Source organism: Equus asinus, chromosome 1 (assembly GCF_041296235.1).
Source record: "Equus asinus isolate D_3611 breed Donkey chromosome 1, EquAss-T2T_v2, whole genome shotgun sequence".
Taxonomy (NCBI): Eukaryota; Metazoa; Chordata; class Mammalia; order Perissodactyla; family Equidae; genus Equus; species Equus asinus.
The window spans coordinates 181,924,119-181,937,369 of record NC_091790.1 but is presented as its reverse complement, the minus strand read 5'-3'; the positions used below and the strand labels follow the sequence as shown (position 1 = coordinate 181,937,369).

The 13,251-nt window shown below is 38.6% G+C and overlaps 1 protein-coding gene across 2 annotated transcripts in view; it reads left to right on the top strand.

Moving 5' to 3' along the window:
• GRM8 (glutamate metabotropic receptor 8) overlaps nucleotides 1–13,251 on the top strand; it is a 720,262-nt gene that overhangs the window by 305,200 nt on the left and 401,811 nt on the right. For both annotated transcript variants that reach the window (XM_044755640.2, XM_044755579.2), the window contains exons 4-6: nucleotides 10,054–10,189; nucleotides 10,658–10,812; nucleotides 12,359–12,496. In XM_044755640.2, the coding sequence (XP_044611575.1) occupies nucleotides 10,054–10,189; nucleotides 10,658–10,812; nucleotides 12,359–12,496 (429 nt within the window). The remainder of the gene's footprint in view (nucleotides 1–10,053; nucleotides 10,190–10,657; nucleotides 10,813–12,358; nucleotides 12,497–13,251) is intronic.

Genomic DNA, 13,251 nt, shown 5'->3' with positions numbered 1-13,251 from the left:
TGACCCTGCAGAGAATCCATTTTTTGCCCAACTCCAAAGATCCTTCTGGTTTCAATGGTTGGCTCTCTAGTTTCTGCTCTTGTTCCTGTCCTCTTCTCTTTATTCCCCCACATCATTTCTCTTCCCACTCTCTCCTCTTCCTGGTTTCCTTCTTTTATTTTCTTGCTTTCTTTCTTTCCCTGAATCTTCCCCACCTATTGTATCCACGTTTCCCCAGACATTTCCAGTTTTCAGGAGTGCGAAGAGACAACACCTCAGAAGTTTAGTTCTGGCCTGAGGTGGGCACAAGTTTCTCTTCAAACTATAGAATCTTCTGCAGTTAACATTCCCATTGACTGGACTCTTACTAAGAGTTATTATCCTGTGCACATTTGGGGAATGAAATTTGAATGTCTAGAAATAATAGTATGGGTGAATATTGTTGGTGAAAGTGGGTTACCATTTCTGTTTGGGGTTTGTCAATTTTGATTTTAAACAATTTACAACTAACATGTATTTTCTGAGGAATAAATTAATCTGTTGAGTGCTTATTTAATCCCTTCTCAATAACCCATTTGGAAGATACTAACATCCCCTCAATCTTCAGATGAGGGGCAGAGGCACAGAAAAGTCACATAACTTACCCAGCATCACATAACTATTAAGGGCCAGGATCTGAAGCTAGGAAGTCTAGCTCCAGAGACAACATTTGTAACCACCATACCACTCTGTTCCTCTGAGCAGATGTTTGGCTCTGTGATGAATTGTGGCAGAGCTAGAATGCCTAGTATGTATGGACGCTGACCCTGTGAACCTACCCCAGCCCAATCTATCTCCAGAGCATCAGCATCTGATGATGCCGATCATCAGATCAGGGGTGGGAGAGGGGCTTTCTATGCTAGTCCTTTTCATACTGGATTGTCCCTATTGCCACTTTTCAGGGGACACATATGGGAATAGCATTTGGCTCCATGCCTCTTCTGTACCAGGAGTTTCACTCCCTCATTTTATTGCTTTTCAGAGTCCCTTTAAGAGTCCACATGGCATTTGATAGAGGAAAAAGCATAAAATGTTTGGGGTGGGGGAGAATGAGCACAGGTTTAAGTGCAATTTTGCTGTTAATCCATGTTGTTAAAGATAACACTTTTTCTTTACTGTGATGTGCGAGATAAATCTTCTCTTTCACAAAGTGCACTTTAAGCTGACAAATGTACACAGTTTCATCATGTTGTTCACTTTTTGCTAAGTCCCAGTTGTACACCACATAAGGAGGTGAAAATACTGTTACAAGAGGCGTGATTACACTTATTTGAACCTTAGAACAAATTTTACTCAACTACCACTAAAGGACCAATTACATCAGGCCAAATTGTTATTTTACTTATGTTTCCCGAAAGATGGAAAGAAATGATGCCAAGGGTAATTAGGGTGGAGAGTTGTCATTTATAATAAGAAATATATTTTTGATCTTTTCCCCCCCATTTCTGGCACAGAGTTCCTAAAACCCTTGGAATTTCCAAAGTGGTGAAAGAGATTTAGGTGTCTTTTGTTATGTTAATGAGGTGCCTTTGGGAAAGCCCTTAGGTAACCTAAGGGTGGGGAGCTGGTTGCCAGGAGAACCAACTAGTGATTAGAGGGTCAGAACTTTCAATCCCACATCCCAACCTCTGGGGAGGGGAGGGAGGCTGGAGATTGAGTTCAATCATCAATGGCCAATGTAATCAATCAGGCCTATGTAGGGAAGCTTCCACAAAAACCCAAAAGGACAGAGTTGGGAGAGCTTCCAGGCTAGTGAACACATGGCGATTTGGAGAGAGTATTGCACTTGGAGATGACATGGAAGTTCTGTGCCCATTCCCCATATCTTGCCTTATACATCTCTTCCATCTGGCTGTTCTTGAGTTATATTCTTTTATAATAAGCCACTAATCTAGTAAGTAAATGAGTTTGCCTGAGTTCTGTGAGCTGCTCTAGCAAATTAATCAAACCTAAGGAGGAGGTCTTGGGAACCTCTGACTTACAGCCAGTTGGTCAGAAGTACAGGTAACAACCTGGGCATGTGACTGGCAGCTGTCCACGGTGAGGGGGGAGCGGCCAGTCTCATAGGACTGAGGCCTTAACCTGTGGAATCTGACACTGTCTCTGGGTAGATAGTGTCAGAATTGAGTTGAATTGTAGGACACCCAGTTGGTATCCAGAGAACTTCTGGATGGTGAGGAGGAAAGCTCTCCCCCACAGGAATTGGAATTGGGATCTGGACACTTTTTAGAGTTTGTGTGTTTCTATTTTCTTTAAGGAAAAACAAAAACTGGTTATTTGGTTTTGCTCATTGCTATTATCTGAAGGTGCATACATGAAAAATAAGCAATGGTTGACTGACTAGATTACATTTTTATTAGGTCAAAAATGGTCAATTATAGGCAATTTCTTATGATCAACCAAGAATTTTGACCAACCGATTTTACCAATAGTCTAGTCATTCTCCTTAACAATTGATAAAAATGGTAATTTTGTTGATTTTTTATGCACCAAAACCAAAGTCTGTCATGCAGATGTAACAAGTTATACAAACAAAAATTTGATCTGATTTACTTAGAACTTAACTTGAAATTGTGAACTAACTTGAGACGTTGTTAATAATCATATTGTTTAAAACAATCATATTTAATATTCTATACATAGCTTTGTACATAATTTCATTCCTAATAATTTAATCCTCCTCTATTTCCATCACAGTTGGAACTTGGTCCTGTGACACCATTTCTTGATTTATTTTTCTCCTTCTACATTATTAATAGAGATTTTATTCTTAAAAATAAGCAACAACCAGCAACACCGTTCTTTATCTTTTCAGATTGCTTTCACAAAACTTCTCTATTGAAATACCAGGGAGTTTTATGATCTTAGTTCTCTTATTGAGCTGGCTACAATTCCCATTTTGTACTGTTTGTATAGATTGCCTTTCTTTGTGCAATAGTCCCCTCTGAAGAGGAGTTTTGAATTTAAACAATAAAATTTTATTAATTATTTGACTGTACTATCATTTCAGAGATATAATATCTTTGTTCTCTATAAATTTTAGTTTTTATATATGATGAGTCTTCCTTCAGATCCCCATTCAGTGAAGGACCTGTTGCCTTTGCCTTGAAGGGTTGCCTTGAAGTCTGCAGAGTGCTGCCTTGCCAATGTCTCTTCCCCTCTTACCAGGATGGCCCACATCCAATGACTGATTGATGTAGGGGTATAGTAGCGTGGGCTTCTTGAACTAAATCAGAACACCTCTGGAGACCATTCTAGTCTCAATGCTCCCTGGGGTGTTGGGAATTTGTCACTGGGCCACAGCCAGCTGGACTTCTCCTCTGCCCAGCCTTGCTTCCTTCTTTGGCTCTCTATAGGGTGGAGGCCAAGGGTGAATATGATGCGTCTCAAACTCTTTCTGGGGGTCTGCTTCCTGGGGAGCCCAACCTGCAACAGTATTGTCTCAGGCTTTAGAGTCCAGCCTGTTAATAATCAATAGGCAAATGTTTAAATGAAACAGAACATGTGGTTGTTTCCACAACAACTTTTGCTTCTTAATAGTTGACACCATTAATAGTTTAATAATTTTTACTGTACTATTATTCTTTTAAAGAATTAAATTCTAATTTTCAACTCAGATTTTTGAAATTCTTATGGATTCCCTTTGAAAGGAGACTTGGGTACTTAGGGTAGGAATTGAGGGGGTCGGGGCGGAGAATGTAAGTAACTTTTCCCATTCTCTCATATTGAAATCTCTCATATTCTCTCATATTGAAATTGCCCCAGTCACATCATGATGGCTAATAATAGGTGAAAAGTGAACTCTAGTCATTTAGTGGCATAGACATGTGGGCAAGTAGCACTTCTTATTATTTAGGATGTTTGATAGTATTATACAAAGAATGCACAAGGGTTCAAGAATATGATCTGTTAACAATCCCACGTTGTACATCTGAATATCAACTATCTCTCCTCTCAGGCTTGGTGATGAGGCTTCTCTGGTCATGATTGTTATACTATTAACAATAATAATGTACCACGTTTGTATAGACCTTTATCATTTTACTCTTTTTAATTTAATTCTCTTCACGCCCTTGGGAGATAGTTACTATGAACCTTGTCACAGAGATACAGACACTGAGAGCTGGGAGACTTGTTCAAGGTCATACAGGACCCACTCTCAGGTCTTCTGACACCAAGTCTGTTTTCTTTCTCACTCCAACATCTTTCTGCACTAGCAAACCAACGCATACGAATAAACTTTTCATCTCTCAGACCGGAGACCTCAGGCTACTCATCCATGAGTCTTGGCTTTCTAAAGAGATAAAAATTATGAGTGGAATTGTTTACAAATTTGCTCTGGTATCAATAAAAGTCAATTATTGTGCCACACTACAGATGAATAAAGTAAGGCCAAGGTGATATTCTGTTTCATAGTACTCTGATAAAAACCATTTTGGAAGGCAGAGCCCATTTCAGTGGCAACTTCCTCTGAGTTGTCATGGTCCCAATTTTTTTACTTCTTTTATGCCATTTATTTTTAAACATTTATTTACATGCATCGTTCTGTTTCCTTACTTGACTGAGAGGTGTTTGAAGGCAAGACTGTCTCATTTCTTTTCTCTATACCACCAATACCTCTTACAGGTCTTGAATTTTTTCATCCAACAAATATTTGTTCAAGTTTCTGTGTACCAAGCACAGTGCTAGGTGATGGTGCTATGATGGTAAATGTGAAAGACAAGATTCAGTAGTCATGGAGCTTATAGTCTATGGTGAGAAAAAAAAAAAGATAACAAAATTAAAAAAATACAATTATTGTGGTTGCTACAGTGCAAAGGTGAAGTGGAGCACTAGAGACCTCAGGAAAGTCTTCCTGAGGACATAATTTACAGGGACAATTGTAACGTTTTTTGTTGTTGCTGTTTTGTTTTATAGGAGGCTTTAAAAAAGTCTATATATTTTTATTTTTTTGGCATTATAATTTTTAACAAACTTTACTGAGGTATAATTAATTTTGTTATATTTTTTAATTGATTTTTAAATTTATTCATTTTTTTAATTTATAAAGTGATAAAAGCAATTGGAAAGTTTTGAGGGTAGACTGGTTATATACTGAAGAAGTTTGTCAGTTCTATAATCTGCAGGAGTTCTAAGTATCTTAATTAAGTTCTTAATACTCAGTAGAAGTACTGTATTTGTGTAGCTATCCATTAGATTTATAAGGGGCAACCTGCTGGGTTTTTTAAATGGGTCTTTAAATTTGCTTTATCCTATTTGTCAATCATTTTTATCCGCTAAACCATTAAGCAACAGGTATAGTCAATTATGGACGGGCAGGATGATGGAAAATGTCTAGACTTGGAGTCAGATGGATCTAGCTTTGAATCTGGGTTCCAGGCTCTTGCTAGCTGTTGATACCCCTGTTTCTCAGTTTCCGCATCAGAAATATGGTGCTAATACCAACCTTAGAGTACTGCCAGTAGGACCAGTGAGGTATCATAGAGCGAATGAGACTGCCCAGGAGTGATCGTGTGTGTTGTAGAGTATATTTAAAGTGTTCAGTTTAACAAATGATCTTTTAATTATCGTTAAATAAGAGAAACCTACACAGGCAAAGAAATCAGATGGGAAATTTTAGAAAGCAGCCAATTATAAATTCCTGCATACAACATTCTTTTCCTAAGCACGAAGCTTTAAAAATTACTTCTTGCAGACCTGGGCACACCTGCAGAATAGGAAAGTAAGTGTCCCTTGACTTATACACCGTAAGTACTCTTTCAGAGTGAGATATGGAAAAATAGATGCAATATCATCTTCTTTGATGGAGGGCAGCTCCTCTTCCTCCTACCTACCCCAGGAGTCTAAATCAAATCAGAGAGTCTCCTTAAAAATTAAAACAATAGATAACAAGTATTGTAGGAAAAAATATCTTTGATTAAGCCTGAATGTTTGACTAAATTTCACTGGTGTTTTAACCACTCTCTAAGAGTATATGATGACTTCTTCTTCTTATGAAGTCATAGGACTGTTTTGGGGGATGACGCCATTTATTACTGCATTTTGATACATCTTATGCTGTTATCTTTCAACCTTAGATAACTTTACATCCTTATCTGGTTTTTCTTGTGTGTACATCTTGTCATTCACTTATAAGACTGCTGAGAACAGGCAATCTTTGAATGTCTGTAGCTCCTGAAACATAGTAGACTTGAGTGCTTATGAATGGATTAACTGTCTGACTTTTTGACTGATGTGAAGAAAAGAAGTGTGAATGAGTTTCAGGGCTAAGAAAAGAATCCTAATCTTCTAAATCCAATCATTTGAGAAGTAATACAGTCCATGAATGAATAAAATATCCATAAGGCATCAAACAGCAAAATGCCATGCAGAGCAGTTTCTCTGTGTGTTCAGCTGGAATAAATTAATTGTGCAGTCCCTCTTTCAAGGAAAATACAAATTGACTAGGCTGACAGATATAAGGTGAGGTAGAGGAATAAAAAAATATGAAATGGATTGAGGTTATGTAAAAGTCCAACCTAACTAACAGCTTTGTACAAACAAAATATTCAATAGATCCTTAGGGAATGAATAAATCAGTGAATTCAGACTAAACCATATGTCTGGATTGCCTGTTTGCCTCATCTGTAATGGTCCTAATAAAATTTTTCTAGCCTTCATTTCTTCTGGCTATGGAGTCAGTAGTAATCCCAGAATGATCCTTAGGCTATGGCATGACTTTAATGGGATGCTTAGGTAATCATAGCAATTTAATTAAAAGGGCTGTCATATTTTGAAACAGCTATTGTTCCCTAGAGAGTGTTACAGTTTTCGTCTGACATTTCTACAGTTACCTAAAGCCTCCACTCACCATAGTTTTTTGTTTGTTTGTTTGATTTTTAAAGACATTATGCATAGTCTTCAACTCGCCTCTAGACTTTATCTCAAAAGTTTTCTCCTCAAAATAGGTGATCACTCCTTTCCAGTCTCATTCACTAGCCTCTTCTGCAAAGCTAGTGGTTTTTCAGAGCTCTATCATTCACCTTTTCCTATTCTTGATTTAAACACTCCCTCTGAGTGATTGCTTCACTCCCAACACTTCACCTACTTGTCACGTGTCAGCACCGGACAAAACTGATTACATTTCCCTTCCCTCTCCTTAGCTCCAGACCCACTTTTGTAGTTAGATGTTCCCTGGATACTTCAAACACAACCTGTCCTGAATCAGAACCATTCTTTTCTCCCCCACAAACCTGCTCACCCTCCTGCTTTTCCCACTTGTTAAATGGGGGCATTACATAAACTGATCACGAAGGCCAAAACCTTAGAGTCATGCTTAGTAGTTTCCCACTACCTCACTACTTAGAGCAAGTCAGTACAACCTAAATGTATACAATTTGTGCTTGCCAATCATATGTCAGTCAACTACAGAAAAAACAGTACAAAGCCCCATTGATTCTAACGCAGACCTTCTAACAGCTCCATCTGCTTCCCTCCGGATAGTAACATTGTCTTACTCATCACCTCCCATTGCCTGACCCAGTAACTGCCTAACTGGGCTCATTGCCTCCTGTTCTTTCCATTCCAGGTTGCCCTGTACCTCAGCGATCCTCATCCATTGTTTTCCATGAAATGCAACGTTCATAGACGAGACATACACCTCTGGGCTACCAAAAGATTGAAGAAAGGGAAATACTTAGTGAGGAGGCTAAGTTTAATTATTCATAATCTTTCACAGGCCCTGTACAGTCAGGCCTGACCTGGCCTCTGTCTACCTCTCATCTTTGTACACGCTTCTCTCCCCCTCATTTGTTAACTCCGCTGGCTCTTTCTTGCTTTCTCTTATACTATTATCTCCCTTTCTTCTTCTTTCTGACCTCAGCTAAGTGACACCATTTTAGGGAGGTTTTTCCTGAACACACCTCAATCTAAATTAAATACCCGTGCTCTTCCTCTTAGGACTTGTCATAATTTATAATTGCATGGTTATCATTTTATTTTGTTTTGCATTAAGCCTGTTTCACCTACAATGTTCCTGAACTCTGTGAAGGCAGAGATCATGTCTATTTTATTCACCATTGCATTCACAGCCCCCACACAGAGTCTGGAAGATAGTGGACACTCAATATATATTTACTGAAAGAATGAATCGATCAATGGCACATCAGTAGGGCAGCTAACTACAGGCTCAGGCTGTGGATTATGGGCAATTCCCACTCCTGAAGAGTGTACGGTAAGGTAGTAAGAGTGTTGTTATTTCAGGGATAACTTTGACAGTACTCTAAGTTAAATGAAAATTAAGCCTTCAGTACTCTGTCTAGCACTTGTTAGTCATACATTATTGCTGCACACGTTAAGTCTGTTAACAATACACTGGATACCCCTTGTATGGCTACTAGATGTTTCTTCTTTTTTTGTCTACTTGAGGTTTCTTCCTAAAGTATAAAGCTCATCACGTAATTCTCCTGCTTATGAATTTTCAATGAGTTCCCATTGTTTAAAGATCAAGTCCATATTATCTGGCATGTCTAACAAAGTCCTCCTCAAGCTGAGCCTTGCTGTTCTTTCTAACCTTAACCCCAGCTGGTCCTTACCATGGGCCATGATCAAGCAACCTTCTTTCATACCTTGGCCTCTACCAGAAATGTCCCACTTTTGTCCCTATATGGATGTATATTTGCCCTTTCAAATTTAGCTTTCTCAATCACTTTAGTTCCTTCTTCTGTGCTGCCATTACATGGTATACCCTCTTAATTCGAAAATTTATTACATGTTCTATGATAGTTTATTGGAATGCCTATCTCCCAGACTAGACGGTAACTTCTGGATTAGACTGTGCATTCCCAGTGTCCAGCCCAATGTGTAGCGTATAATGGCACCCAGAAACATTTGGGTGACTGAATGCATTGCCAATTGTTTGGAAGTAAAAATGCCTTTGCCTACTGAAGCAAAGCTATAAATGGAGATTTAATTCTCAACTGACTCAAAAAAGCCTGTTTAAATCAGAATGGTACTGAAACATATTGCTAATATTGCTTTTTCTTCCAGTATTAGAATATGTTATCTCTCTCCTCCACTGCAAGTGAGGAAACCTCTTGCTTCTCTTTCTGTCCCAGCCAAATGGCAAAGATCTTTTATAAACTTTTCTTATTGATCTCTCATTGCTTTAGAAGAAGCCAAAAGAAGAGTTCTTTCTTTCTTTACTGTGATAGTGGGATGGGATTTCGACCATTTTGATTTTCATATGTCGACTCAGGGTTGCATCTTTGGGACTTGCCTGTGTCTCAAAGAGTCTTGAAGACCACTTGTCTCATAACATATTATGCTGATACATAAGAATCTTGCTGCAATACTATGAGCTATAAAATGAAATTAATTTTAAAGGAGGTCTACTAATAAAAGTAGCTAAAGTACCTTCCTGTTTAATAGGTAGTCTCACCTACATGAGATATTCATCATTTTTTTTAATCCAGGCACTTGTCCTTTGACTTATGTTAAATGAATCAAAACAGCCCTTTTTTTTTTTTTTTAAAGATGATTTCTTTTCCTTTTTCTCCCCAAAGTCCCCCGGTACCTAGTTGTATATTCTTTGTTGTGGGTCCTTCTAGTTGTGGCATGTCAGCGTGGTTTGATGAGCAGTGCCATGTCTGCGCCCAGGATTCGAACTGACGAAGCACTGGGCCGCCTGCAGCGGAGTGCGCGAACTTAACTACTCGGCCACGGGGCCAGCCCCAAAAACAGCCCTTTTTCCTACCCCTTGACTCTCATCACACAGTTTGCACTCTTTAGTTTTCTTATAGACATCCACAAAAATAGTGTTTAAACTTGGAGAGAAAAACCAATCCTGATGTATGATTAAGTAATTGATGTAATTTATTTGATATATATATTATAATGCAAATAAATATGGTTGCTTTAGGTGAGAATGACAGATGTTTTGAGGAACAATATCCTGTCCTGAATCATGTGTTTTTATACAGTAGCTAACTTAATTAAGTTGGTTAATTAAACAAATGCCCTTTCTGAATCCCTCTCTCTCTCTCTCTTTTTTAATAGGTGGTGTTTGCATTGCTCAATCACAGAAAATCCCACGTGAACCAAGACCTGGGGAATTTGAAAAGATCATCAAACGCCTGCTAGAAACACCTAATGCTCGGGCAGTGATTATGTTTGCCAATGAAGATGACATCAGGTTCTGATTACTTTTCTTCCTTATGTGGGATCAGATTTGCAGCCCACATCCTTTTTCTAGCATATTTCATGTTCAATGTAAAATCTTGTGAGATTTCACAGGAATTGCAATATTCTCATGCAATTATAGCCTACCTTCTGCTGCACGAGGCACAACAGCCTTCTCGTTTCTCAGTCTGAAATGCCTATATGGGAAAACCTAGGGACTGAAAGAAATGAGACAAATAAGGATGATAGACAGAATGACGTGAATGAGGTGAAGGATGAGGCTAATTAACAGGTGCTGGAGTTAAAGTCTCCAATACGTTTCCTTAGGAGATGATAAGACTCGGGCGATTAGAATGACTGACTAATTGCTTAACAGTGACCTACTGAGTATAAATAACTTGATATCGCCAGTCTTGTAAGATTAATAAGTGTAGTGTTTCTTGATAAATGTAGTATGTTTTATTTCTTTTTATTCCTATAGGAGGATATTGGAAGCAGCGAAAAAATTAAACCAAAGTGGGCATTTTCTCTGGATTGGCTCAGATAGTTGGGGATCTAAAATAGCACCCGTTTATCAACAGGAGGAGATTGCAGAAGGGGCTGTGACGATTTTGCCCAAAAGAACATCAATTGATGGTAAGGATGCACCATAGGGAATTTGTTTCATTCCAGCTGAATCAAAACTCAAAGGCAAAACCAGAGTAGCAGCGTATGATGAAATGCACCTATTATTGTTGACTCTGGATAGAATTTTTAGCTCTGATGGCAGAATTGCCATAACAGTAACTATTTAACCCAACATATATATTTTTTTATTAAGAAAGAGCATCTATTAGTATTTTTTTAAGAAAGGGAATTATAGTTGGCCTTAAATATTTCTATGATGTTGCCCTCTAAGTTTGCATATTTCCATGGGCATATATGATGATTACAGCATTGTTGGAGGGAGAGTGTTTGCTTTATAGAAAATGAAGACATGATGCTAGGCTGACCCTATGGATAAATAAATACAACAGCAAAAATGTGGAGCATCTCTGAAAGGCAATCTGTCTCCCAAATATCTTTTCCAATGGTCTTGACAGTAACTGAAATTCCTACCTTTCCTATTATCCTTTGGAGTAAGGCATTATTTCTAGGTGGTCTCTGTTCAATGAGGTGGTTACCTGAGCAGGCTGACACTTTAGCTCATTGTCCATGACTTCATAAGGTTAAATTAGTACTGATTAGTTTATTGAATTAGCTGAAAATGGAACATACAGGACGGATAAATTTTGAGGCAGGTAGAAGCATAGAAACCAGGAATATGGACCTCTACTAGGAGAAAAAGAGAAGAATAAGAAAAGTCTGAACTGGGGGCTGGCCCCATGGTGCAGCGGTTAAGTTTGCACATTCTGCTTCGGTGGCCTGGGGTTCTCTGGTTCGGATCCTGGGTGTGGACATGACACTGCATGGCAAGCCATGCTAAGACGGTGTCCCACATATAAAGTAGAGGAAGATGGGCATGGATGTTAGCTCAGGACCAGTCTTCCTCAGCAAAAAGAGGAGGATTGGCAGCAGATGTTACCTCAGGGCTAATCTTCCTCAAAAAAAAAAAAAAAGAAAAAAGAAAAGTCTGAGCTGGCTCTGAATATTCAACATGAGGTCACTGGTCACTGCTGCCGAAAGATGAAGACGAGAGGGAGAGGTTGTGAGGACAACACTAACAACAGGCTTTCCAGTGATGCTCATCCCCAGACCCAGGTGCCTGAATGGTGAATGGTGGGGTGGAGATATTGTCCACTGATTGTCCTTGGCTTTTGTGATAAGAGAAGCCTTATTTCTGGGCTATTGGCTCTCCCTCATTTGTTAATATGGTTTGGGTTTTTTTTTTTCTGCTTTATCTCCCCAAACCACCCCATACATAGTTGTATATCTTAGTTGTGGGTCCTTCTAGTTGTGGCATGTAGGATGCCGCCTCAATGTGACCTGACGAGCAGTGCCATGTCCGCGCCTAGGATCCGAACCCTGGGCTGCTGCAGCAGAGCGCGCCAACTTAACCACTTGGCCACGGGGCCAGCCCCTGGTTTGGGTTTTTTTTCATGCAATGATCACAACATAGCATAACATCCATTCAAAAGCTCTGACAGTATTTGGTTTTGATTTTGAACGAATATTAAAATCATACCATTCTTCTTTAAAATAGGGTTTGATCGATACTTCAGAAGCCGAACTCTTGCCAATAATCGAAGAAATGTGTGGTTTGCAGAATTTTGGGAGGAGAATTTTGGATGCAAGTTAGGATCACATGGAAAAAGGAACAGTCATATAAAGAAATGCACAGGTAGCCACTTAAATGTTTCCTTGGTGCATTTGTTTTATTACCACCTGAGAAATGAAGTTTTTCTATGTGGATAATGATGAGAGTATCTCTATTTCCTTCTGTCTCTTGTTATAGTTTCTCAGCAGAGCTGAGAGTACACTGATCATTCAGCAAACTTAGGTGTACTTATTGGTTCTTACAGTCAACCAACAAGTATTTATTGAACACATGCCATGTGTCCACCACTGGGATATTTCAATTCTATTTTAAAAACGTTTATTGAATTTCTACTTTGGGCAAGGCACTTTATTAGGTTTGGTGGGATATAGACAAACAAGCAAGACATGATATTGCTCTGCAGAAGCTCAAAATGTAGTGAGGGTGATGGATCATGATAAATTGTTCTAAGACAGTGCTGTGTTCGCTATTTCAACCCATGTCCCCTGTAAAACTCTTGTCCCCTATATCCTGGGTAACTCTAGCACCTATGACTTTTTTGATGCTTTACTTTATATATCTTGTGTTTAAAAATAATAGTGATATTGTGCATTTTTTTAATGTAAGAATGAAACTTTTTTATTTCCAGATAACATGATTGTGTACATAGAAACGCTAATGGATTTTAAAAATTGCTTAAAACCAAGTGGTAAATTTAGCAAGGCCACAGATACAAGGTCAATATAAATATTCATTTTTTAATCCATTTTTAAATATGTATGTATTATATAACATATATTACTAACTAACACATGGAAAGTGAAATTTAAAGAATACTC